Consider the following 27978-nt stretch of genomic DNA (forward strand, 5'->3'; position numbering starts at 1 on the left):
AAGTGAGTTCTTAAAGTTAAGCATAGCTTAAAATTCCTTCCTTACGGCAGCCCGAACACCTGACCCGCGGCCGCCCCTGCGCCCCTCCGCCGTGCCCGGAGAGAGGGGAGGGGAGGAGGGGAGGGAAGGGAGAGGAGGAGGCGCTTCCCGGGGAGGCGGCCGGGCCAGCCGGGGCAGCGCGGGCACTGCCGGGCACGGAGCGCCGAGCGGGGCTGCGGCCACAAACAGGAAACCCCGAGCGGGCCGGGCCGAGGCGGTGCCAGGCAGGGCCGCCTCCCCTTGTCTGTCCGTCCGTCCGTCCCGCCCCCGGCCCGTCCCTCCCGCGCAGCCCCGGGGCCGCTCGGCTCGGCCCGGCCCGCGGCGGGCGCAGCGCGACGCGTCCGACCCGGCCCCGGCAAGCACCGAGGATGAAACTGCTGTGGAGAGCCAAAATGGTAACCAGCCGTCCCTGCCCCGTCCTGCCCCGTCCCCTCCCGGCCCTGCCCTGCCCTGCCGCGGTCCCGCTGCCCAGCGGGGCGCAGTGCCAGCCGTGCCGTGCCCGGTGCCGGACCATGCCGTGCCAAGCCATGCCGTGCCCGGCGATGCTGTGCCCAGTGCCGGGGGTGTCGTGTCCGGCTGATGCCGTGCCCGGCGATGCTGTGCCAGTGCCGGGGGTGTCGTGTCCGGCTGATGCCGTGCCCAGCGATGCTGTGCCCGGTACCGGGATACGCCGTGCCCGGTTCCGAGCGGAGTCGCTACATCACGCGTTGGCTCGAAGTTCGGGAGACGCTGCCCTCTGCTTTATTATCCTCTGCTTTTTAGTTACGAGTTTCAACCACTCTTCTTCCCTCCCCCCCGGCTCTAAAGCCTCTTGGCTTTTCTCTCTTGTGCTTGTAATAATAGGTTTTTGGAAGAACAAATCACAAGCGCTTCAGATCTCTCCTCGAGAGAGTTAGAATGTCGCTGTGTTTTAAATGCTCTGTAGCTTCAAAGACTCAAGGCTGTCTGCCGAAGTAATTCAGCAGTTTTAAAAGTGCGAATCCTTCCCTAAACGAAAGGCCAAAGAGATGAATTGCTGGAGAAAAGAGGGGAGGAAAGAGACGACTGCTAATCAAAACCAAACTCTTTCCTTAGAAGACTATGCAGCTATTTAAAATATGTGCTAGTCCGGGAAAAACAGTGAAATGAAAAGTCAGGGTACCTCGATACCACAGGAAAGGACAGCTTGCCAAGAATATCTCCAGTGTTCCGTCAACCTAAGGGTATCCTGGATTGCTTTGATTGTTGTGTTTACTTTGTGCTGCCCATCTCTGCTCTGCCTGGAGCAGCAGAGCACCTGGGATAGATTGTGGTCAGCAGAAAGTGGAAAACGTGCTTTTTCATCTTATTTTTCTTTCTCCTTTTCCCGGCAGACCACATTTCAGGATGGGGGTGAAGAGGTAGAAGATGGAGCCGTCTACAACGTCACCCTTAAAAAAGTGCAGATCCAGCAGGCTGCCAACAAAGGAGCGAGGTGGCTGGGGGTAAGTGAGGCGAGCACCGAGGGAGGGCGGCTCATGGACTTCGGAGCAGTCTCCAGGCGGCTGAATTCCACAGAAATTGTTACAATATTAACTTCTAGCACTGACTGCTCTCATGATTTAAAAAAAAAAAAGAACAAACACTGAACTAGTCTGCCTGGGTCATCTGAAATTACACTCTCCTTGTGTTGACTCTTCCTCTTTTCCTGACCTGTGAAAACAATTTGAGCAGCTGTGGTATCAGGTGATTCTTGGTGCAGAAATAAGGATGTTAGCTTATGGCCCAGGGAGCTAAACATTGAACAGTTATTTCAGACTGGACTATGGCTCATTTCTGCTCTTAGGATCCTATCTCAGGTCTCCAAACAAATAGTTATGTTATTTTGACTGGTGAAGGTCCCTCAAAGTCAGCACAACTTCCTCTGAACTTAAGGGAATATTGGTTTGGGTCTTATTTCTGTATTGCTTCCTTAGCCAGATGAGAAATTAATTGCATTTCTGCAAGAAATACAGCTCTGTACTGTTTTTCAAAGCACGAAGGTTTTAATGGTAAGTAAAATGAGCTTAAATGCACACAGTTGATTTGACACGCTGCTGAGTGCCTTCACTTTAATCAGGCCAAGTCCCCAGCTGATAAAAAGTTTCCTCACTTCATTGGAATCAGTGCTGTGGCATTTGGGGCCAGGTCTGCAGGAGATGCCTGTAACTTCCACAGTATTTTGTTGTGTTTATTTTTTTTCCTTGGGATTAAAGGCAGTAATATAAGAAGTTGGCTTGATGCAGTATCCATGTTGGTATTTTAAAGGCTTTTAAAAGTGCCCTGAGATTTATGTCCAGTCATTTTCTTGTGGAGCTCCTGTGACATGAAGCAATACAGCATAGATGAAACCAGAGTCAGGAAAAATAGGCAAATTCTGTCCTGCATACAGATAGTGCTTAGTCTCCCCGTGTTTCCAAGAAGTACATTGAGTACTAATCAGAACAGATAATTTCAAATCTGCTTCCTTTGAGTGGCAGATTTCCTATTTCTGCCTCCTGTTATTACCAGGAAAAATACTACCAAGCATATTTGAGCTGCTGCAACTTTCCCGGCTGGTTTTTGTAAGAGGTGAAGATCATTTTGAATGTGTGTGTCCCATAAACATAGTTTGGACAAGTAGATTTTTTTCCTGCTTGGGCTGTGTTGTTCCTTGTAATAGAAGGAGTTTGCTAGGCCTTGGTCGTGTTCTCAGAGGAAGGGAGCGTGTCTGTTCTGCGGTCATCCCCACAGCTGATGCTGCCTATCCCAACAGGAGGACCAGGGACTGCAGGGTCAGGGCAGTGACTGTCAGGTTCCTGAGGCTGTTGTTGGTTTTTTCAGGTTGGAATGTTTGTGGGGAAGGAGACAATGTGTCAGAAATCCACACCTGTTCCGGGCATAAATCTGTGACGTTGGCTTCCAGTCTGGCCACTTTCATGACCAAAAAGCCTGAATCTTACGTGTATTATTTAAAAATATTTTGGAACATAGGGGCTGTTTGTTTCCCTTAAGCTCTTCAGAACATAAAGTATTTTAAGCTCTTCTTGTGATCTTGTTTTATTAATGGCTTTTTTTGTGGTCCTGAAATCAATAAAGAGCCTCTAACCCATAGCATTATTTATGAAGAGCCATCCCTGCCCCCAGCAGTTTGGCTTTGAAAAGCCAAATTGTCTCTTTTAGAACTGTCATCGGGTGACTTTTTATTTTTTAAATCTGGAGCTTATAAGGGTTTATGGGGGTTTTTTTCTATGCTTTGAAACTCGTTAGCACTAAATTAACAAGGTGTTGTGTTTAGCAATGATGGTCTTAATTTTTTTGCTGGTGCTCTAAGTCAGGCTTAGGTTGAAGACTGAAGGTCAACAACCTATTAGTACATCAGCAAGTATTGAGCCTTCACAGTACCAAACATAGTAACTCTCTTATCGATCATGTGCATGCCTGGATTTCCTTTTTTGAAAACTTTTTCTCAGTGTTTTTCTTTGTGTCCTGTGAAAGTCCACTAAGCAATATGAGCCCTTCTGAGGCACTGAGCTTCTCCTGGTTTGTTGTGACAGGCCAAGTCTAATAAACCTTCCTTAAAATTTTCCATCCTAAGAACCCATCCAGGGTCACTGAATGGTTGACCATGTAATGAGAGAATGGATTGTTTAAAGAGCAATCATGAGGTTCCAACTGAAGCACCATAAACACTTGCCTACTGAAATACAGAAATGTCCTTTTTGTGTTTCAAACTTCGACAACTAACAAAAGTGAAAGAGAAACAGGCTGTGACTGAAGCAGGCATCAGCAGTTCCAAAATTTCACAACTGTGAGGCTTTTGGATAATCACTGAATTTCTTAGCTTTAAATTTAATATTACACATCAAAGGATGCTAATAATAGCCACTGCTTTGTCACCACATACTTAGTCACTAAATATTTAGTGAAGCTTAAGACTTTAAGCACTAGAGTATTAGGGAATATTAAAAGCTCTAGTGGGAGCTCAGCATTGTGAGAGATGCTGCACAAAAGCACTGTTTTGACTTAAAAGAATGTGCAGGGGTGATATTTAAAGAGGATTGTCTGTACATAGGTCTTAGCTAATGATTGGTATCAAAGCTTCAAAAGTCAAGTGTACCTTCTAGAAATATTGAGAGAGAATCCCTGCCAAACACAGTGGATTCAACCAGAGAAAGCATGAATGTGGTTTTTTTTAAACAAAGTGGGTTTTGGTGTCTCCTGGAGAGAGAGGAATGAGCTACAAAAGCCATGGAAGCTGAGATACACGGCCTGACATCTTCGTGATAGAAAAGGATGGAGAAGTAGGGATTTATACATATGGATGGAACCCACTCAGAAGAGGAGATGAGGAGGATTGGGGGTGGGCAGTCATCACTTTGGCATTATGTCAGGCCAGAAAAAAAGGCATATTGGTAACTGGAAGGGAAGGCTTGGGAGTACAGCAAGGAATTTGAATGATGTGGTTAGAAAGAGAATGTTGTGTTTTAAAACTTTATTTTCAGAAAGAGCCTGAAAAATGGGACTTTGCTTCCCTCTGAGGATGTGAATGCAGGCCATATAGGGAGGCTGGATGTCAAAGAGGATGGTGCTATTGTCTGTGAAGAAAAGGCACCAAAGCATAAAAGACAATGTTCTGGGGATCAAGTTTGATCTTGAACTGAAGGCCAGGTACCCGTGAAATGAAACAGAGACAAGTTGGGTCATACTGTAGCCAGAAGTAGGTAAGAGCAGCCAAAGAGTGGATGTAAGAGTAGATCAGCCGCTAAATACCTGAATTTCTGTGGCCAGGAGCAATATGCCGATAGTGCCAATGGCGTGGGAAGGTAAACTCCAGCCGGTGATCTGTGGAAAACAGTAAATAGTTGAAGAGAAGGGAAAAAGCAGCGGTAGAGAAGTACGTGGAGAGATGGAGGGAACTGGGGGAGGGGGAAGAGTGGTGCAGGAAGAATAGAGGCATGGTAGTGGTGTGGTCGGGTGGACAAGATTACTAACATAAAAGCAAACGAGGTTTTAAAATGCTGTGAAATGGCTGTTGTCGAGGCCCCTGTTCAGCAGCTGCAGTGCTTTATCTGCCCCTTCCAGGAGTTAGGGAGGGATGGGCCACCGCTGGCCAGCCCTGGGAGAGGAGGGAAAGGTGAGGAATGAGCGCTCAGTCAGGAGGGATTCCTAAATACCTGCAAATGTCTTTCCTTTCCGAGTCCTTCATCTGGGGAGGAGTGAGGAAGAGAGCTGAAATGTGCGAGTATTTAGTGGGGCAGGTCACAGGAAATGCAGCCAGGAACTGGAGTTCCCCAAGCCTCGGTGCTGACTCTCCACACCTGAAATGACTGCTGAGCTTTCAGAGCACATCCTCACATCACGTTCCTTGCTTTACTGATGGATGACATGGACTCCTCTTGCTTTGAGTCTTAAATATTCAGATAACAGATAAACAGTTTGCTCTCATGGCCAGGCTGCCTGGCTTCATTAGGCACGGATTACACATCTAGAGGAGATTTTAGAACTTGAGTTTTACTTTTTGCTTTCTATTTTGGGTACAGCTTAACTTCTGGCTCTGGGTTTGTTCAGGCAGAGATGGTTGCAAAATACAGCTTGTCTTAAAGTGTCTTTAATATTATAATGTTGGGTGTATAGCAGAACATGTTCTTCCAAAATTGTCAATGAACTGCTGTTAGAGGGGTGCTTTTCACTACCTTAAAATGCTAAAACAGGGAAAAGCTAAAAAGTAGCAAATCTATCACTTAATAATTGTGTGTTTTCTTAGCACTGCTATTTGATAATTACCTTTTCTGGGAATTTTGTGGTGTTTTAAAAATAAACTTTAAATTTTATAAAATTTTACCCTTTTTTTTTTTTTTTTTTTTTTTTTTTTAAAAGCACAAGTGATTGCCTTGCACTGAAAACTGTGACCACAGGTTTAGCTTCTAAACACTTCCACAGTCACACACATTGGTGGGAAGCTTGTGCTAGAGAGTTCAGACAGAAAAACATTGCAAAAACTTGTGGCTAAGTAATCTATATCCCAGTTGGGACCTGGGACACAACCATCTCTCTGGCCTGATCAATATGTCAGAAAATAAGTTTTAGTCTGGATTTCTTTCTTTCCTGCACAGACCTCCTAACTATGGGTTGAGATTCAAGTGGTGCCTGGAATCATCAACATTTAGGGAGAAGCAAAACCTCACATTTTCTCTGAGCCTGCTCCTGCCCTCCCACATGCCCTTCTGAGCCAGCTCTGTGATTTCTTTTTCATCTTACCCTTAAATCCCAGATGTTCTGGTTGAGTGTAGTTTCCTGTGGAAGCAGCAGGCAATGGCTTGGCTGATCATTGTCCTTGCTGCAGCTTGCTGTCCTTCCTCTTGATTTAGAGCATGTGTTGGTCACTTTGGGCTAAAGCAGACCCTTTAATCAGGTTCCCTCAGCCTGTCCTGACTGCCCAGACCAAGGCCAGGGTGTAGTTCTGGCCGTATATTTGGTAGAAGCAGAAAAGCAGCTCCCAAGGAGCTGACAGGCTTCCTCTGGATACTGAGCTGTGCTGCTGTGCACTCCAAAGCCTCTGAGGAGCTGTCTTGGAGAAGGAAGAAGGATGGGGTGTGCTCACATTGGTTCAGCTTGGGGGAAGATGTCTCTTGGGTGCTGGAGACCCACAAAGTAACATATTCAGAGGGAACTTAGTGATTTTACCTATAGACATGTACACAGTTATCCAAAAGAAAGCTTTGGCATCTCACTCAGCTTGTCTTTTGGTTTGGAGTAGGCTCTTTCCTCCTGTCCTTCCTTCAGTTGTGGGTGTAATAGTACCACGGTGCTATTCACAGCCCTTATTAATGACTTCTCATGGAATATTTTTCTCCTTGCTTCCTGGTTTAGGCTCCAGGGATATCCTAAGTAGCAGTCTTGGATACAGTCATCAGCTGGTTAATAGAGGCTGTGTGTGCAACAGACACTCAAAAATGGAAACTGAGCCTATTAAGAGTTTTAAAAAGGAAGCCTGAAAGATTACTGTCCCTTGCTTTCCCAGTTCCAAATACAAAATGCATAATTAGAAGGGTGACTGGCTTTGTAGCACTGTGTTAGGCTCTCAGTTGAGTGTGAAACCTCCCACTCCAAGCTGCCAAAGCCTGACAGGGTGGCAGTGCTTTCACCCTGTGGAGTTATGAGGGCTGAGTTAGGGCTGGGATACCGTGGCATGGCCATGAGGAACCAGGAGAGATGGGGGCAGCCTCCCTTGCTGGGGCTGTGCAGGGCACCTCTTGCTAATGATCCTTGCATTAAGTGGAGTAACAAGAGTTAAGGGAGCCTCTTGAGTAAAGCTGCTGGAGACTGTTCTGTTGCTGCACTGCTTGTGTGTGTCTGCATTTTGGCTATCTCCCAGGCAGCCTGCTCATGGAGAAAGCTTGCCCTTGGCATTTACCTGTGACATGCAGGGTTAGAATGACATTCTGTGCTGTAAATGCTTTCCCCTGGGAATTCCTCTGACAGCCAGGATGACTGTTTTTAAAAACTGTGCTACTTGGATGCTACAGGTTCTGCCTAAATTTCAGTGCCATAACTGTCCTGCTGCTGACATCACTGAATGTTATTTTATTTGCTTTTTTAAGAAGCAGTAAGTGAAAGGAATGATCCCCAAACTTTGCCTGCTCTGCAAAGGAACAGGCACTTTCTTCCTGAATGCTAGATCTAGGTCACTTGTTGGGTTAAGGAGGAGTTGGCAAGGAATGTGGCTATGTGTCATCTGAAAGCCTGTGAGATGCAGCACATGAACTGGACTGAGATGTTGTACAGAGAACAGCCCTGGAGAAACCATTAGTTTCACTGTTTGGGTTTTGATGCCTTCATTTAAGGAACAGGCTGAAGCATTTCAAGTACGTTAGTCACACTTGGATTTAAATTTAACCTTGGTAAAGCTAATTAAAAATGTGTATAAATGCATGTTTGAACTTGCATCTGTTACTACTGCTGTTTTAAAAATATATAATTTCCTTTAGCCAGCACCGTAAGGGGGTGCACCTGTATGAAGAAGCCAGCACAAAGTAGTCAGATCATGGCTTAGCCCCTTGGACAAAATGGGGTTATTTTGTGTTATTTTGTGTAACGGAGTAAATAAATACTAACTCGGTGTGGATCCTGCTCTTGCTTGTCTTTTTGTAGTTACTGTGTAGTAAAGCAGGGGCAAAAGGTTTGTGATGGCTGAGTGTTAATACCACATTAAGATAGTATCAGAGATTGTAAAAGATGATTCCTGAAGGGAGTTGGAACCTCATTTCTGAAGGCTTGAGCAGCTCACCAGCTGTTGTCCCTGGGAAGGTGTCATGGTTTGCTCCTGCAGTCTCCCAGTACTTTTGCCCTTGAGTCACCCCAGAAGGCACTATGTTCAGTGGCCTTACAAGCTCTTCAGAGTGCCTTGGAATTCTTCCTGGGTGGTACACTAGCATGTAGGGCTCAACCATAAAGTCTGTGTTAAGTTTTTACACCTTATGGAATAGGAATTTTATTGATGTATGAGGATGTGTGTTCTGTTTTAATGACTTTTTTTTTTTAATAAAATTTTAAAGACATAGTGAGGAATTACATGTTTTGGACATGGAAATCCATTTACTCTTTATGGAAATCCTTTTACCTTGGATCAAACTGAACTCATGCTAATGCATGAATTCTGTACTTCAGTTTAGCACCATGCCACCAATAGGTGACAATTTAGGGACTGCAAGGAAAGCAGAAACATATCCAAGTGAAGTGATAATGGCCTTCCATTCTTCCAGCACCTTTCACCCAAATAACTTTCAAAGCATGGCTGCAGATTTTCTCCAGACTGACTGTATTGGATGTTGTAATGTACCACAGCACAAAAGTAGGATTTGGGTAGGATTAAAATTCAGCCTCAGTGCTGTGGACTGGGTTTGGGAGGTTCCCCTTTCATTGTGGAGGTGGGAAAGAGATGGGGAAAAAGTGCTTCTGGGACAACGTGACTTCAAAAAAGCTGGGGTTTTGAGGCTGCTGAAGGCTTTGAACCGTTAAAAAAAGTTGTGAGAGATGGATTAGCTGTCAGAGCTGCATGGTAATATTTATTTAGTGGCTTCATAGTGTTATCACATGGATATCTTCACATGTGACACATGCAGCAAGGAGCAGCTGCTTAGCAAGGCACAGCAGCACATGGAAACAATTTAGGACCAGAAGTGAATTAATTAAAACCATCTGGGGAGAAGACCTGGACTTGTGAGTCCGGAGTTCTGTGGAAGCATTTGCCCACCATGCAACAGCAGTTGTGAAAGGAAGCTCAAATATTAAGTTACAGCAGGGAAGGGGGGAGTGAAGCTTAGAAAATACTCTTAGGGAGATGACAGTAACTTCTCACTTGTTCCTGGTGCTTGTTCCCTTATCTCAAAGGTAGGAGAACTAGAAAGGGGATCCACAAGTGGAAAGGGATTTGGAGACACCAAAAGGTGAGGGCTTATATTTGTGTCTTGGTGCAACTGGGGTTGATGTGCAGGTTTAACAGTAAATCCTCACAGGACGGAGGCTCTGTTCTGGCAATGAGCAGGAGGATAAAGGAAAAACCTTCTAAACAGTGAATGGAGAAGGGACATGTTATCTCCAGGGTGGTTTTTAAAGCAAGGGGGGGAAGAAACTAGGGATTTTACATTGTGTGTAATTAACCTGAAGGGACTTGGTTGCTGGCAGAAGTAATCGAGTCCAACCCAGTCCAGGAGGATTCAGAAAGGATTGAACATTTATATACATAATGAGAACAAATGCATGAGATTCAAAACACAAGACATTAATTTTTGTGATGTAGGGACAAAATAAACATGTTCTGCAGCTGAGAAGAGTCTTTTCCTTTAGAGTTGTTATTCTGAACGTTATGGGTGTTATTTCTTCACCTTCCTCTATTGCATCTGGCCGTTGTTAGAGGAGGGAAAACCTCTAGTTTGATTTAAAATTACAATTATTATGTATGGCTGTTTATAAAGTTCTGGTTTCAATTTGTTTGCAGCAAATGTTTAATGAGGTAGAATAAGATTGAACACAGGTACTTATCAAAAAAAATCAGGAGGACTTTAATGCCCAGGAGGTGTCAGGGCCATATTGCCACATGGTACAGGAGTTTGGTGTGGGCTGGTTTTCCAGCAGCCCTGCAACCTCGTCCTGGTTAAGGAGAACTCTGGCTGCTCAAATCTTGCTCTTTTTCATGTGTGTAAAGCAAAAAGTAGGAATTGTGTGGGTTGCCCTTTCCTTTACCCCATTCAGCTTCATTACAGCTGCTTTAAAAATGAGGCAGTTTGAGCAGAACAGGGTACTCTACATGTGGGCTCCTCAGACTTTGTTTACTTTTTGTTGACACTTGCAAGTTGTGCTGAAATACGTAATGTTCTACCTCCTGTAATCCTTCAGGTCTTTTCTTGGGTCTGTGTGCCCCCCTGGGACCTCTCAGAGCAGGACTTTCAAGCAGACATTTTTTTCTGGCCTCTCCCTTTTATCTCCATTTGATTGCATAAGCCATCTGTTTCACATTCAGCAGCTTTGGCAATCAAAATGAGATTTTGGCAGCTGCACCTCAGGTGTGTAGTTTTGTGCCACTTTGCATGGTGACATTCACTAACTTTTGCTCTGCTCAGTTGCAGACTGAGGGAGTTCTGACTTTTTCCTCTGTGCCACCTCCATGGCTGTCACACACACGGCTGTGACAGCAGCCACCGGTGCTGCCCCTGGGCCACAATGGCACTGAGGAGGTGTAGGCCTTTCAAGTGCTTTTGTGGAGTAATCCTGTTATTACGGTGTATTTCATCTATATTTCATCTTACATTCTTCCCACCTGTTTTTGTCTGAAAGCAGTTTAAAGGATTGTTTTCTTTTCCCCTCCCACCCCCTCACCTGCTTTGTACTGCCTTTCTTCCTATGGGAGACTCAACATTCTTACAGTCAGTAGCTGTTTCTTCCTTTCTGGGTTGTCCATGGGCTCTTTGTGCAGGTAAAACAACTTGTTTTTTTTACTAAGTGGCATTTTCCATTGAAAGATCTCAGAAGGATTGAACAGTATGGAATGATTGAATGCTTTGAGATAGCCCTTGGGCTTCAAACTGGAGATCTGCTCGTGGTAGATCTCACTGGACTGCCACATCCCAGTGGCTCCTTGTTAGTATCTATAAATCCTAAAGCAGAAATAGACCACCACATTAGAGCTAGCTAGGGTTTTATTCCCTCCTAAATATAGTTTATGCCCCACACAAGCTTGCATGTATTGAGTAAATTGAGTTTCTGCTTTGGCTCGAATTGAGTGCAGAATGTCTTTCAGTTGTTTAGAGGTTTCCTGTGGACAGATCTTGTCAGATGAGGTTCATAACATTTCAGAGATGTGTTGGTGTTGGGATGCAAACAAGTCAATACACCCAACTGGATTAGCTGTTGTCTTCAGTACAAAAGAGATTAATTAACCAAGTGCTCCTGAGGTGCATTTGAAACCTGGTTTAAATATTCCATGCAAATACAGCAAGAAAATTATTATGAAGATAAACCTCTGCTTTTGTTTGCTTGGTTTGTAGTAATCTCTGGCTGTACCTCTGATGCATTTTGTGTTTCTCAGAGTGGAAGCCCTTTAGGGCAGGGCTGGTGTCTTTGGTTTGGAGATGGCAGCCCTTGTGCTGCTGTTGGAAGTGCCCCATGAGTAACAGTGCCGTGTTTCACTTGGAAGGCAGATCTGAAGCCTGTGCATTCCTCCCATGGAGTGCTTCAGATGGATTCTGGCTGTGCTCCGGGCTCCTGGCTCTCTGGAGCAGAGAAAATGTGAATGAACTCTTGCACACTTACTTAAAGCATGAGGCTTGCATTCTTCCTGCAAAAACAGGCACTTTGTTCGGGAAAACATCAGGTGGTCAGGGGGAGCAGGACAGGGAAGAGCAGAGGTATGCTATTAACTCCTGGTGGGTAATTAAACAACAACCCCCTCTGAAAAGAAGAAAAATCAAACCAATGTGGACAACTTCTGATTTATCTGGCATTTTTTTCTTTTTTTCCCCCCTTACTTGTAAGCTATACTTATTTTGCATTCGGACTCAATACTTCCACATAATTATGTGTTTTGATTTATGTCCATTGCCAAAGGATTTCAGTCCAAGTGCAACACAGCATTCTTAAACCAAAACACAAATATCTACAGAGGGTTCAGGGCCAGCTCACACCATTTGTGCTGGGGCAGAAGAGGAGGGCTCATGGCTGATGCTGTAGTTTAGGAGAATGCAATAATTTGTGTAGGTGTGTGGTACTTTGGTTGTCACACTCTTCTGTGGTCCAGTGAAATGCAGAATTTCTCATAGAGAAAATACCTGTACAACTGGGACAAGGTAGCCAAACACAGTCACTCTCTGGCTTTATAGGGGGCTGTGTGGGCAGGAGAACAACACCAGGAGATACCATATTCCATCCCTTGTGATGTCTGGATAATGCAGTAAAAATGCAGTTTGGCCTGGACTAATGATTGAGTTAATATTTTTGGACTCTTTGAGCACGTAAATAAATATTCAAGCTGGTAACACTTAATATTAGGAAATGTTAGCTTCCTATTAAATCTTTTTCTACTCAGACCCCACCCTGGAGAGGCCTCTTAGTTTCAAAACAAAGGGTAGTAAAAAGCACAGCCATGGAAATGAAGTTTATAATGCAGTTTAGGTATGTTTTCATGCTGTGGTCATAAAAGTGGTTATTGACTGCTAACCTATTTCTTTTTAAAAGCTTAGAAAAATTTGGCATTAGAGATTGTTCATGGTAATGATTATGAGACGTGTAACAGCATTTCTTGGGTGTTTGTTGTTCCACAAAAATACCTTGTTCTAAGTTCAGTCTACTTTAAAATATGAATCAGTCTTCTGCTAAGTATTTTCTCCTCTGTCAGAAGGCATTTCATCTCCCCTCACCTACAGGTTTAATTTCCAGCTGTTCATACTATTAGTTATTAATCACTCTTGCCTTGTTGTTTACACTGGATACAGTGGCAGTTTACACTGATTTCCTGACTCAGTATAAATTTAATTTCTATATACTGTTTGAGCAAGCTTTACAATGTGAAAGGAGAGCCAACAATACAATTATGATGAATAAAAGCATTTTGGGTTATGTAATATGCATTTGTGCTACTATTATGCAACAGAATTATTACTTGCGGCATCCTTAAATCCATTTTGAACTTAGCCCTGTTGCCTGCTGCCTCATACAGGACCTTTGTTTCTACTGACTGAGCAGAAAGTGCTGATGAGCTCCACAATTAATTTAAATTACATTCCTGGAAGGAGATAAAAAATAGTGTGACTTGTCACAGGACAAGTATTCTGTTAGTAGTCAAAAATTATGATACCATATGAAATCTGCCTGACTGTGTTAGTGGTAATATCAATCATCCCCTCTTTTTGCTACACTTGGTATTTATTAAAAAATGTCAGTGTATTTTAGCATTTTTCATGAAAGGAACATGACAAAGGGCTTTGCTGACCCCTGTTTCACAAACATTTAAATAATAGCTTTCCTTGGGCATTTCTTAGGGTAGGCATAGAGTTGTCATTTTTAACATCAAGGCAGCTTAGAAATACTGTATATAAATACAGAATTTGCTGTGCTATGAGGTTTAACCTCTCAATATTTGTCAGATGGCAGGTGCACTGTACCTATCCCTGTAATCTATAATCAGAATCACGAGAAGCTGTTTCAGACTCAAGTGAAATGTTTGAGCTGTCTGCCACCTTTTATACTTGTTTTCTCTGCTCAGCACCACTTCTCCCTTGTGGTTCCCAGTCATGGTTCCTGGGTGCTTTGGCAACTCCAGATTTCCAGGGCAGACTGGAAGCTGTGAGAGTGCGGGGAAGGAAGGAAGGGAGTTAAGATAAAGGCTGTGAGCAGAAGCAGTAATTACTGTTTGTGGGGCACAGGGGAGCTGCCCCAGCTGCCTTTTCCTGCCTTAGGGACCCTCTGTAATCCATACCTGCAAAAGCTGTTAGTTGTTTTCACAACTGATCATAAAGCACTGCTTGCGTTATGAAAGTCCCTGGAGACTTTGTAGAGCTCTTCTCTCAGGAGACACTGTGTAACACTTTGGCTCCAGAAATCAAAATACTTCAGAAAATGGGCTGATTGTACTGCCAAAATGGGCGCTAAAACCCATTTCCTTGCCCTCATCCTGGTGCTCTGCTCACTTAGGTGTTTATTATTTTGAATGTTTTTTTACTACTTGGTTTAGGGATTGGACATTTTGGTGTTTTAGATACTGAAGAGAGCAGGATACTGAGTTTTACAAATAATTTTCTTCTAATATAGAAGGACATTGGGAAGATACTTAGTACGGAACACATTTATTTTCTGGATTATAATAGTGTTTGTAGTAAATGTCATTTGATGACAGCTAGTCCTCCAATAACGTAAGATGCACATGACTAAGAGTCCTACCTGACTTACTGGTTTTTTTTTCTTGCTTTTCAGTTTTAAACTAGGAACTTGCTAAGCTTTAGTGTCCAGTCAAAACCACCACAAGGAATATTTCATAATACAAGTTATGAAAATAATACATCCCTGTCATGCCTAAGAGGGAACAGGGCTGTGGTGAAGTGCAGTTCTGTGAAACATGACAAACAAAAAAGAAACATCAATAATCTGATGATTCAGGTTCAGTTAACTCAATGACGACACCAAATCAGACAAGAGGGTGAGGGGCCTTGTACTGGTTTTGTTAAAAGTCTTTCTAGCAAGAGAGGTGAGAGGCAGGATGAGAGGGAACTTTTTGTAGGTAGGAAGCAACAAGAAGGTAAGTGCATAAATTGTACAGGGTAGCGATGGAGATCTGGAGCTGTTCAGGTGATTTTTTTTTTCTTTAAAAACCTTGTATGCAGCACAGTGAACGTCTTAGATGACTTGATTGTCAGTGAATAATAAGCTATATTCCTTTGCTGCACAGATGCTTCTGAGTGGGTAAATTCAGAGCAGGAATTTCTATATTCCCATGGCTGGATAAGCTCCGACATTTGTAAGAGCTGCACAATGCCATTTTAACCTAGACCTCTTTGAAGATTCAGTTTAGCAGTGCACCTGCTAAAACTCCTTTAGATGTATGCAGGGAGAGGTGATTTGTGAATTAGGCTTCTTTACTTTTGCTTTGATTCGTGTAGAGCTGGTCCCACAAAATTCACCAAAGGAATTGGAATTTGGATCGCTTCAGAAGGTGCGAGAATGCCCAGCTCAGCACCGTGGAATGCCTCTTGTTCCTTATTTTCCCCAGAGTGACTTTAAGTCGCTGCAAGGTGTCCGAGTGAAAAGCTTCTAACTGAGCAGCACCATCTGTGTAGGAGGCTTTTTTCCTTTTCTCTTTTTCCCTCTAAATCTGCCTCACAGCTTTTGTGGCTGCCAGCTCTTCAGACAGATACCGACCAGGCTGGGAGCTCTGGGGAGAAAACAAGAATGCCTTTTGTGTCATGATCATGGAATTAATTGGTCCTGGAAACTCTGGGTCGCTGCCAAGAACGGGTGTTTATGTGGCAAGAAAGGAAAGGAAAAGGGCGGAGCTTTGGAAATCCAGGAATACCGCTCCTTTTCGTAGCTTAGGAAAGAGTTCATCAATTTATTTTGGCTTCTGAGTTTGGTGCAGTCAGTATGCAGAGTTATGGTGGTTTGTTTGTTTGTGTGTTTGGTTTTGTTGTTGTTTTTTTAAACAGCATCCAAAATGAGGAAATTAGAGTTAGTGGAGAGAGTTCTGTGGAGAGCTCTGGCGTAATTTCATTTCATTTCATTTCCAAGTGCAGTGTGGAAAAGCATCTGCCTTTGTCTGCAGGACATCCACCGTGGCCACCCAAGCCCTGAGGTGCCAGCCATGATTTCCCAATTCCTGGGCTGGAAATTGTGCTCTAAATTCCCAGTTTTCCCCGTGCCGGCAGCCGGGCACAGAGCACCGTGTGGGACCTGCCGGGCCCGCGGCGCTGAGGGCGGTGGGGATGGAACGGGCGGGCCCAAACCCACTCGGAATACTTGGGATCTGTTCAATAAGATTAGCCCAGGCACTGCTGTGTGGCACTTTTTGGACAAAATCGCCACTTCTCACAGGGATTTTTTGTTCAGCAGTCAACAAAAGTTGGGGGTTGGTGCAGATGTCAGCTCCCGTGGGTCTGTCTGTCTGTCTGTCTGTCTGTCCTGCACCCACACCTCGATCCCACTGCCATCCACTCAGTTAGAAACTCCAGCTAGGTCTTTGTTGGAAGGAAATGCTTTGTCAAAAAAAGTTGTTCATGTCTTTGCAATTGTTCTTTAGCAAAATACTTAACAAAACAACTTCTGTTTCATCCAGCTTGCTGTTTTCTTTAATGATGTGTGTCTGCATGTTAAATGAGGGATAGTTCAGATTTTTCTTCTCTTAGACTGACATTATGGATGTTTATATTTCTGGAGCTTTTCAAGTTCAATCACTGCATGATTTGATCCCCTCCCCCCCCCCCCCCTTTTTTTTTATTTCCCCCAAGGATGAGTGTGTGTTGGAGACCCTGTGTGTAAGGAAGCAATGTGAAAAAAAATATGGTTAAAATCACAAAGAGCATCAAATTCCTACTTTCAGAAGGTTAAAGCAGACTCATATTTAGACAGGCAGTGACAATCTTGGTTAGAGTGCTTTATTTTGAGTTAATGTACAAGTTACTGTGTTTCAGGCACATTTATTCCAGCATAGGGTGCCTGTCCAGTAAGTTAATAAAAACAGAGTGGAAAACACTCCATCTGGAAAAGCTGTAAGCTTCAAGGAAAGTGAAAAGTATTTAAAGATCTGTCAAAATTGGTAAAAATGCCTTTAAAGTGTTAGTTAGATGTTCCTGAAAATAACTGCAGAATTTCTGAATAAAACAAATCTCTAGTGAAGTGGTAATGTTTGAAATGACTGAAGAATATTTGCTATCTCCTTTCCTTATTGTTCATCCCAGTTGCTTTAGTATTTTTTTCCAGTCTGCGTAATAAAAAACAATTAGATTGATGTCATTCCACAATTCTCACTTCCAGAATCTCAGCAGATAATATTTGCATTGGAAAAAATCTGCAGAGCTCTGGGTTTTTTTTTGGGGTGAAAGCAATTGTTTCCAGTGGTATTTCTAAGACAATGACCACAGTTCTGTATGTCTGTTTGGGTAGCAGCCTGGTTCTGTACTGATCAGAGTTTTACCTTTCCTTTTTATCTTGAGTCTCTAATCCCTCTTGCTAGGCTGTGGCATTTATTTAGGCAAAGGTGGCATTTATAGATAATTTATATTCCCACTGGAGCTTACCAGGTAGTGTTTGGACAAAGCTTTTCAGCCTGGATGTGTTTTGGTCTGCACGGAGCTCTCCTGTTTCAGCAAGAACTGTGTACATAGGTCATGTTTTGTGCTGTAGAGCTGTGAGATGATCACCTTAAAGACAGTGGGCCCCTCTGAAGGTACAGCATTGCCAGGGGTTAGTAAAGTTGTTGGAATTAAACCACATCAGTACACACACAGCCTCAGAAAACAAGGATTTGCAAGGATATTTAATCTTAACCTCTATTTAATCTTTCTATATTTGCTTTAGAAAGAGGCTGTCTGTCTTGTAGGATGCTACTTGCTCATCATTTACACTTGCAGATTATCAAGGTTGTAATCTGTTGCCTGAAAAATCAAAGTGATATTTTAAAAGACATAAATCAGACTATAAAATGCCATATCTGTTTGTTTTAGAGGACCAAGAAAATGTTACTGACGCCCTGAAATGTTGAGGTCTTTGTTAGACTGCTGGGCACGTTGCTAAAGAAGACAAAGAGGAGATGAAGAGCTCCTTTTTTTGTTCTTTGGATGCACAAAAGGGTGCAAAAGTGGTGTCATTTGTTGGTACCACTAACAATGCATGGTCACCGTGCACCCCTGTCAAAAATTGCCAAGAGCTTTAGGAGCAGTTTTCCATGGCAGTGAGTAGAGTGTTCCCCTGAGCTGAGAGCTCTAAAGCAAACATAACTCCTTTGCCTTTGGGTAGCCTGGCTGTGTCAGTGAAGAGATGCCCTCTTGATTAAATCCAGACTGAGCAGTTTCCTGTTAGCATGAAACTCAGCCCACAAGGTCTTATTCTCAAAGCCTGTTATTGAGCTTGTCTGCCAAGTCCCTTTTCCTTTTAAACTTACAGGCAGAATTGCTAAAATAATAGAAATACAGGCAATCCCAGAACTCTCACAATGATTTCTAGAAGTCTGATATTTTGCTGACTAAGTTTTAGATTTTTCAGAAGCTGGGTTGTTTTGCTTTGGTGAGATTTTTTTTGGGTGTTTTGTTTCTTTTTAACATTCTCCCAACATGATGTCTTGGGGAAGTTGTAGTGTTGCAATTAGTGGAAAAGTTTGTGCGTCTATCTTGGAAACAGATTCTGCCCTTGTTTTGAATATACTCACATGAGTTAACGAGAGGGTTTTATGTGCCCTGAGTAAATATGCCCATAAACCATTACACTGTGAGTGGGGCAATCTGCTGGATCAAAAATTGAGAGTTAAATACCGGGGTGCAGACTTTCTTCCCTGTCTGAAAGTGGTTGCATTGTGTAACTAGTTATTGTCAAAAGCACATCATAATTGTAAGATGAGTTAGCAAGAGAATTGCAGGGTTTTTTTAATGCAATCAACTTTTGCTTAGAGAAAATTTGAATGTAAGACAGTTACATAGTGGTAACAACATATCCTGTAATAATGTTTCTGTAATGACAGTGTCATACATAATTCCAGATACACTTTTAGTTCATTTTTATAATTCATGTCTTTCCAGATGCACCTTTAAGTCAAATATATTACGAGTTATACACCTTTTAAAAAGCCATAAGAACTATGGAACAAAATGTAGCAAAATACTTCCCTATCTAGTCTGTTTTGTTTGTTTTTTTAAAATACAGACAGCAAAGTTGTATTTTAATGTTGCAGCAAGGGTTTGTTGGCTCTCATTAAGTTGGGAAATGAGATAGCAGAGCTTTGTAAATAATACTAGAGACAGAGTTTTAGAATGATGTTGAAGACATCTATATTGTTTAAAACTGAAAAGGATGTCTATTGGAAACAATTCCAAAGCAGTGGAGGGTAATGATGCAAATAGGAAGTGGGTGGGGTATCTCTTCTTAATTATCTTATTAATAGATTATTTTTTCCTTTGTGTTTTGTCAGTATCCTGAGCCAGGGTTGGTAGTGACTGTTGTTAACATGCTGTCTTTGTGCCCTCAGTATCAAGGTGTTTGAGTAAATATTGGACTTTTTTATTTATAATCCCATTTTTATTCCACATACTTTACAAAATAGGGTTTAAACCAGTCACAAAAATACTTCTCTGAACTGTCCTCTAAATAATGGCATAATTTAAGGAAATGTTCTTTCAGACTTCAAGCAGGCTGTAAGCATTTAAAACAAATGCTGTTTAAAAACATACCCACACACAATCCCAAACCCTAGATTTACAGACAAATATTGTGCCAAGTGGAAACTCTAAGAGAAAATGGAAATGTTAGAATGCCTTGTTTGCGAGATGAGTTTGACACCCTCCTTACAAAAATATCTTGAAATGTTTTTGCGCCAAATGTATTCTGACCTTGGGTCCTGTGTGACACCCCAAAATTGGTATTTTCAGCAAGGGAATCACAAGTGCCAGTGCTTAAGTTATGGTCATTTTTCATGTTTATTCAGAAGTTAAATGAAACACTGAATTATCACTTTTGTTCCCTTCAGTAATATTACTCTTTGTGGGATAATGGATTATCTTTTAGATAATGATGTATGGTGGCATCATGACTTAACTTGATAGTGGTCACATTGTAGAATGTTTTTTTGAGCATGTCAGAGAAATGTTTTAAAATAAAGTTACTTAAAAACTCCATGGTTTGATACAGCTTTTGATGCTTGGAGAGCACTAAAAATCAACAAAATAATTTAGTAACTGGTGATGGCCAATTCCTGTGCAAAGATAGGATTTAATTAGTGTCAGGAATCTGTCTCCTGCCTGATTTTTGCCCTTTGTTTTTGTTTCTTTTTGTAGGGTGAAGGAGACCAGTTACCCCCAGAGCACACTGTCAGGCAGTATGAAACATCCAAGATCAGGGCTATAAAAGCTGGAACTTTGGAGAAACTGGTGGAGAACCTTCTCACAGCTTTTGGGGATGCGGATTTTTCCTACATCAGCATCTTCCTTGCAACATACAGGGCCTTTGCTTCTCCCAGGGCAGTGCTGGAACTTCTTCTGGACAGGTAAGAGCCATCCTGTGCAGAGGAAATGGACCCATCATTTACATGACAGGGAAAAGTTGTCAGGAACTTCTTCCCTTGCTTTTAGTGGGCATGGATTTAATAACCTGGTGTCAAGAATACTTCAAAATCCAGAATTTCAGCATAAGCATCCAGTCTATAAATACATTGCTGCTCACGTTCCAACACTCATCCAGGCATAGGTAAGGAAAGTGTGCCATGTCTGGCTGCTAAAGAACCCAACTGGACCAACACAGCAAAATTAATACAAGTTTCCCTTGAAAAACCCAACAGAATGCATGGGCTGCAAAGTCATACCTAGAGGAGATTCCAAGATTTTGTTGGATACCAATATTTTCAGACCTGGCTCTTCTGTTTGGGGGCTGCTGATTTGGAACAGGGATTGTACAAACACAAGAATTTGCTATCCCGTTCTATCACGTCATGTGAATATGCAGTTATAAATTTTTGCAGACAGCCCAAGAACTGCTAAATGTTATAAGAATAGCTGTTATGGTCAGACTGTTAAATCATGACTGCTATGTCTGCATAAATGCTTGGAACACACAACATTAGTTTCTCACCCTAAATTCTAACTGAGACACAGCTGGGTCAGGGGTGCTCTTATTTTGGGAGTGTCATATTTGCTGCACTTTTAAAATCCATGATTCACAGAAACTGTTGCTCTGGCATGAAGTAATTAGGACAGAGAAGTGGCATAAGAACTCCTAAGGTTTAATTTTGGCTCTCCCACTAGGTAGATAAGGAACAAGGCATGGATAAATTATCTGTGCTTTCCTATCTGCAAAGGATAATCCTGGCTGCTTTGTAGGAATGCTGTCTGGCTCAATTAGTAAAGATAATAACAATAACCTGACAGGTAAGCAATCAGCTGAGAAGAGAGCAGCTGTCCTGGAGAGCAGACTTGGCTCCAGTTACATTGACTGTTCTGTGCCTTAGCTCTCAGTCCATCCCAATTCCAGTTCAGAATGTGAGAAATGATGAAAATTGACAGTGGATATGTACAAGAAGATAAAAACATTGATGCTCTAAGGAAGTTGGCCCTGCCTTCCTCCTCTCACACTGATTTAAAGAGGTGAAAATGTCTGGAGAGGGCAGGAAAGCCCAGGAGAACTGTCTCCACAGACCAGAACTCTCTTTTCTGAGCCCAGTTTTGCTCTTGCTGGCTTGTGCACCTCTCTGAGCAAGTTACAATACCCCCTTCAGAGGAAAGGGCTGCCTGATCTTCTCAGCATCATCTCCAGCCTTTTGTAATACATGACAGGATCCACAGGAAATCCTAGGAGGTTGCCTCTTCCTTCCCTTCTCACAAATCTTAGCAGCATAGTGCTTAAGAATCCATGGATGTTTGTCATGGCCTTTGTATATCATGGATAATACAGAATTTTATGGCTTGGGAGAAAAATACAGATTAAACTTAAGCTGCAAAAACTAGAATGATTTACATGTAACTGAGGAATATGGACTTGTGAAGAAAAGCCAATGATAAGGAAAAAAAAAGAAAAAAAAGATGGATAGTAATTGATTTTAACCAGCTTGGTTTTCATTTCTAGATTAGTTGAGAATAAGTAGCAGAATAAGAAGCCTGCATTTTTGCAACTTTGTTTTTAGTGATACTTGTTAATAATCAGAGTACAGAGACTAAAGTGGGTGCATAGTTTCTTTTGTGTGCCAATGAAGTAATAATGAAAAAGGCAATCTCTTAAAAAAGGCGGCACAGTTTTGGCATTTGTTGTCAGCTTTAGTTTCATTTGAGCCCTGTCTCTTATTCTTGGGGGTAGAGCAGAGTTGTGGAGTAAGGGAACAATTAGAAGTGCTGAGCTCTTGTTGTTTGGTGCAAGGGAGAACAGTGATGTGACCAGATCAAACAGGCCCTTCCAGCTTTTTACAGGTGAGCAGCTCCTTGGGAGAGAGGAGGAGGGAACAGCATCCACATCACTTGCAGGATATTTTATTTTGTAGGGACATACTCACTGAAAAACTTCCTTCACAATGTATTTGTGGAAGCTGGATCACCCCCAAGCCCAGTGCATTCAATTTATGCCGGATTTGCTGTGGATACAGTGCTGCAGAACTGTCTGATGAATGTGTTGGACTTACACAAACCCAGCTTACACAAAAAGTCCTGAGACTCTTGGGAAAATGTCCTGGGAAATGTGCATATCCTGTACCCTAGGGGTGGGGGCAAACCTGTTGGTCCTTTGATGCTCTGTGCAGAGTATCCTGTCCAAGCAGTGCAGTGCTGGCTGAATTTGGGGCAGGAAGCATTTATGGTGTCCAAAAGCAGGTGAGGTGCTCTTCCCTGAGTCAGGAAAGCAAATAAAAAATCCAGTGCTGTGCTTAAGAGAAAATTCAGTTTTAGAAACAGTTTTAGAAATCTGGTTGTTGCATTTTTTTATTTTCTTTCCTCCAGGACTTCACATTACCCTTTTGCTTTTGATTAAATTCGAGATAGAAGCCCTATTAATTTTTTAGCCAGTTCAGCCTATAAAAGTTTTCTTCTAAGATAGATTAGAAGTCACTAGACAAAACCTTGAGCATAGGCTGGTATGTTGAGGGGTGAGCGGTAAGACTTGTGTTTCCAAAGCTGTTTAGGAGTAATTGAACATCCACATCCCTTTAGCATTTGTGAGAGTTTGGCATCTAAATGCAGTGGACAGCTCTGGAAATCTGCCAAGCTTTTAACCCTGTACGTTCTGATATTTTCTAGTCGTTTAGAACAAGTGGGCAGGGAGAGTTAAAAGAAAAAGATCCTGGTGGCATTTCCATGTGGAAGCCTTCCATGGAAGGTCCTGGAGGGGAGGAGAGGGCTCCTCCTGGCCCTGGGTGTGGGGATGCAGTGTGGTGGTGCCTTTGGTATTCCCCGGGGGTATTGCAAAGTGTGATGGAAGCCAGAGCGGGTTAGCTGTACAGATGAGGTTAGAAGGAGGCCGAATTCCTCTCTTCCATAATGCATTTTACCCTGATAACCGTGTTCCTCAGAAGTGGAGCTGTGCTGTGCTTGGCACAGGCACAGAGGAAGCAGCAACCAGTCCCTGTCTGCAGAAGTTTACAGAGGAGAGAATTGAGATTGTTTGGTGAGAGAATTGGAGCTGGGTAACAACAGTGAAGAAGAAGTTAGACTGATGTTTCCCATCCATTCCTTTTGCAGGAGGGTGGTTTGCTGGAGGGTAAATGGAGAGGACAGGGAGGGGGAGCATCGAAGGAATGGGTCCTGCAGTAGCAGAGCCACACATTTTGGGACAGCACTTTGTGGTGTTTGACTCACTGCTGTTTCTGTAGCATCTGTTATTTCGTCTCCTTTTCCTTTATATTAACTGGCTTGTCTACTCATCTAGAGAAGTGATTTCACTTCTGTGATTCCATGTGTGTAATTTCAAACCACCTTATTTTTCCTGAGGATCTGGCCTTCCAAATGGCTTGTTTCAGTGCTTACAAACTTTTTTAGGGCTTTATTTGGGGCCGTTGCAAAGACCACCTTTCTTATTATTGCTGAATTACTCAGAGTATTTTCCTCCCTCCCTCTTAACAGAGATGCAGGGATGCATTTTCCACTCTGTTTTCCAGTATTTAAACATTCAGTGTTACCCATTACATTCTGGTCTCATTTGCTTAGTCAGTCCCTTTTGAGTGCAGTCTGTAACTTCCCAAATGCCAAGCAAGGCTGAAAGGTTCTGTGGGCTACAGGATCCTTTTGTTTCTCTTGTCTCTTTTTGTATGCAAAGCATTCCTACAAGGCTGGGCAGTGAAAGGCTCTTTGTCCGGGAGCTGGTGAGAACAGAGTGCTGGAAGGCTGCAGAAAGGCTGTTCTTTACATCACTGGTGTTGTTAACTCCTCCTAACCCGTATTTAATGACCTGTTCATGGAGAGATGAGAGATAGGCAGAGATTTACATCTGGCAACATGAGGAAGCCTTATATCCTTCTCCAGTTTTGCACAAAAAACTGCCTGCTCTTTTCTCCTGTAGAACTCAGCTTGTGTCTCTGTTTGAACACAACTGCCTAATGTTCTGCAAAGACATATTTAATATTTCATGCAATAGTAGGACGATGACGTCGGGACTCATCTCAATAGTTTTTCCTCAAAAAATTAACTGCAAGTTTTGAAAACTGAATATAAAATTTTAATTTTTCTTTTGAAAATTTTCCCTAGCAGGGGGAAAAGTGTCTTTTGCCTACTGGGTGAGATGCGTTTTAGGCGTCTTTTACAGAGTAGATGGCAATGGAGAGTGGAATCCTCTCCCTTTAACAACAGGTCTGTGATTCTTACATACAAAACCTTAGACCAATACTTGAGAGGAGTGTAAAACTACCATTACTTCCTTCCATTGAAATGTTTTTGGATGAGTTTTTGACAGTTCTGACATGAACCTTCAGGACAGAAACATCTCACTGTGTTCTCTCTGTCTGATGTTACCAGGTTATTTTAGCACAAGCACTTATTCACTTGTTTGAACTCTTCATTCAGATTGAGATGGATAAACCTAAATGGATAAAATCAGCTTGGCTTATTCTGGACAGTGCATAATCATTGCCCTTCATTAAAGCTGCCTGTAGGGAGCCATGGAATTGTTCATGGATCATTATGAAGCTGTGTATCTGAAACAATGGGCACTCCTGCTGAAAATGAAGTGCAAGATCCTGCCTGCAAGGCACAGGGTTGTGCCTTGCAGGTGAGAGATTTCCCTTTGGCACTGCTGGAGTTGTGCCCACTGTTCCCTTTCTCCCAGTGGTGTTTTTCCCAGCATCGTGGGCTTTTCTCACTGATATCATCGGGAGTTTGGGCACAAAGTGAGCACTTGTCACCTAGGAAACCTTGCAGTAACACTTGGAGCTGTTAGGAATGGCATGAGCTGGAGATACAGAAGCTGTGTTGGGGAAGGTGGATGTGTTACAGTCCCCTTGCACACTAGAATGTTGCTCTGGGAAAGGATGGAGTGAAAACAGCCAGAAGGGTCTTGGAGCTGTGAGCAAAGACACTGTTTTGGTTGATTCCTCCTGTGTGCAGGCTGCTTTGTATAAATTAACAAATTAGGTTGGAAACTGGCTGTTTCTTTAGGCTATTTTCCCTCCTAAATGAAGTAATCTTCAAGGTCCTTGATTCTGCCCACTTGTTAAGATTCCTCATAGTTTGAGCTGGAAGCGCTTTATAGTTCTTCATGGCAATTGTATATAAATGATGCTACTTGGGATTTTGCTTTTTTCCACTAGAATTTCTTCTAAACATCCATCTCCTTTACAGGTTTGGAAGCCTGGAGACCTCAAGCCATGGAGAAGTGGCAAACCTGAATTCCTTGGAATCTGAGATGGTACTCAGGGCGTAAGTATGGATTTGCACTGTGAAGCAAGCCCCAGACAGGATTTGGTCTTGGAGGAGGAGATGAGCAGCAGAGCTTTCCATTGAAAATTCACTGCGCTGTTTGCATGCTTAAACAAGCTTGTGGAGAGGCCAAATACCAATTGTCTTGTAACATATCCAATAATACAATCCAGGCATCTTTTGCAGGGAAATTGTTTTGGAATTAAACATGAGATGAACACATCTAGGCCAACATTTTGCTGATTAAACAGAAAAGGAGTGTTTGTTTCCTCTGCCTTATCTGTGGCAGTAAGTGGTTATTGTTTACGAGTGATTTTATTGTCATTACAGCAATGCCTGCAGAGCAAAGCTGAGGGTGACTCAGGCAAAGTGTGTGTATGTGGATCTTTTCCATTAGTGCCCTGTGATTTACAGTGCTGCTTTTAGAGTGAAATTTAAATTCTGAGGTCATCTTCATTTGCAAAAGAAATAGCAAAGCAGTTTTGAACTGCAGTTTAAATGAGAAAAAGGCAGTTTGGCTATCCTCCTAGAGTTTTATCTTTAGACATTGGGTATAAAATGTGCCTTAAGTCATCAGCATTTGTACTTTGACATCTGTGGTTTGCGTGCACTGTGGCATGCGTGGTTATATTTGATTACAGAATGAAGATGCTTGATTCTTGTCAGCATTACTGGTTTTCTGTTCCTCTGGCCCCATGGGACTTGACATAGGAGCTCAACCCTCAGTCTTTCCTGGCTGGTAAAATATTTTGCTCCCATTTTGCCATGAGAACTCCTCAAAGAACAGCTGGTAGTTAGAACTTGGTTACAGGCACCAAGGAGGCAGCATTATGTCATGGGTACAAGCAGTAACAGCCAGTGGTTCCCACACTTCCATCCAGCCTGAGCTCGGGGGTCTCTTCCAGCTTTGGGCAAACCATCTGATATCCCCCAATCTCAGTCATAAAACATGAGCTAAAGCTTTATCCTTCCTGCAGAATAGCTGAAGGATTTATACTGGGGGTGAGGAATTATATTCACCAGTACAAACCATAGTGGGATTAATTCCCCAGCTGCCTTTTCGTGGACCCAGAGGACTTTGATGATGAGATGGAGAGAAAAGGAGTGAAAGTAATCTTGATGTTACCTGTGTCACTTGTGCTTTGGGCAAAATGTATCAGTTTTTACTTATACCTGCAGGGGAGTGTGCAAGCAAATAACATTTAGTAGGAGAGTGTTTGTTTTGGTTTGTTTGTTTGATTGTAGTGGAATTATTTTCCTCTGACATACATACAGTTTACCAGCCTTGTCAGTTCCTGCTGCATCAATATTTTCTTCCCTCTTGGCACATAACACCTTTGCACAGCCAGGGATGGACAAATGGATGGAGCCTGTGGTCCTGTTCCTGTGGCAGCTCAATTTGTGATGAATTTTCTGGCAGTTTTTTTCATTAATGTAGTTCAGAACAGCTGATTTTGATCTTTTGACCTTCATAAGATACCTTTTATGTGGGAATTTGGTATCTTTTACTCAATCCATGCCTAAAAAAAAGTTCAGCAATGAAGTTGTCAACAGAGTTATTTGTCAGGTATATATACATGTCTAAACAGATCCCATATAAATATGAATTCACGTTCCTTCCCTAAAAATTTCTATTGCTTTCAGTTGCTCTGGCTACTTGTCTCTTAGATACAATTAATGGTATCTGGAAAGTGTTTGGCTTTGTAGTCCTGTTGTGAAACATGTACTTCTGGCAGTTCAGGTTTTATCTTGTCTGGGATAATTCCAATATAATTGCATTTTCCTTCTTTTCTCACAGAACAGAAACATGATATAATTGTGCTCTTGATTTTATATGACTTGGGGAAATAGGAGGAAGCAGCAGTAGAGCCTTGTTATTTCTTGCCATTAACTCTGTATTTCTCAGAGGAAAAATATCTCATGGGGAAGCCTGTGGTCTGTGGCCAGAGACCTTCTGCATTCATCAGACTCCTGTTGTGACAGCTCAGAGGCTTTCAAAAGCCACTTGGGCCATTACAAGTGGGATGCAATCTAAAGCATTTCCACTGGTTTGACACAAAAAGTGCTGCAGAGGTTAAGAACAACTGCAGAAGGAGAGTTTGTGACTCCTTAAGTACCTCATGGAGCCTGAAAGAAGGAGGGGTAGCAAAAACTGAGGGTATGTGTGGAAGGAACATTGTCCTGTGTGGAGCACAGTAAGCCCACAGGTTTGTGTTGAAATTCTCTGTTCTTCTTGCACTTGTAGGATAGAGCTGTGATGTATTCTGAGGAGAATGCCTGATGTTAACGATCTATTTTTTTTAAATTATGTGAATATTCCACACAGTGTTTATGTACCTGCTTCAGTGTTCAGCACCTGCAGATCCTAAACTAGGGCTTGAGCAGATCTGTG

General features: G+C 42.6%; 1 protein-coding gene across 1 annotated transcript in view; it reads left to right on the top strand.

Moving 5' to 3' along the window:
* Positions 1-287: 287 nt before the first annotated feature.
* Positions 288-27978, top strand: part of RGL1 (ral guanine nucleotide dissociation stimulator like 1) — a 53644-nt gene continuing 25953 nt past the window's right edge. The window contains exons 1-4 of the mRNA XM_063407750.1: positions 288-434; positions 1392-1502; positions 20040-20248; positions 25509-25586. Coding sequence (XP_063263820.1) covers positions 408-434; positions 1392-1502; positions 20040-20248; positions 25509-25586 — 425 coding nt within the window. The 5' untranslated portion in view covers positions 288-407. The remainder of the gene's footprint in view (positions 435-1391; positions 1503-20039; positions 20249-25508; positions 25587-27978) is intronic.

This window comes from Prinia subflava, chromosome 10 (genome assembly GCF_021018805.1).
Source record: "Prinia subflava isolate CZ2003 ecotype Zambia chromosome 10, Cam_Psub_1.2, whole genome shotgun sequence".
Taxonomy (NCBI): Eukaryota; Metazoa; Chordata; class Aves; order Passeriformes; family Cisticolidae; genus Prinia; species Prinia subflava.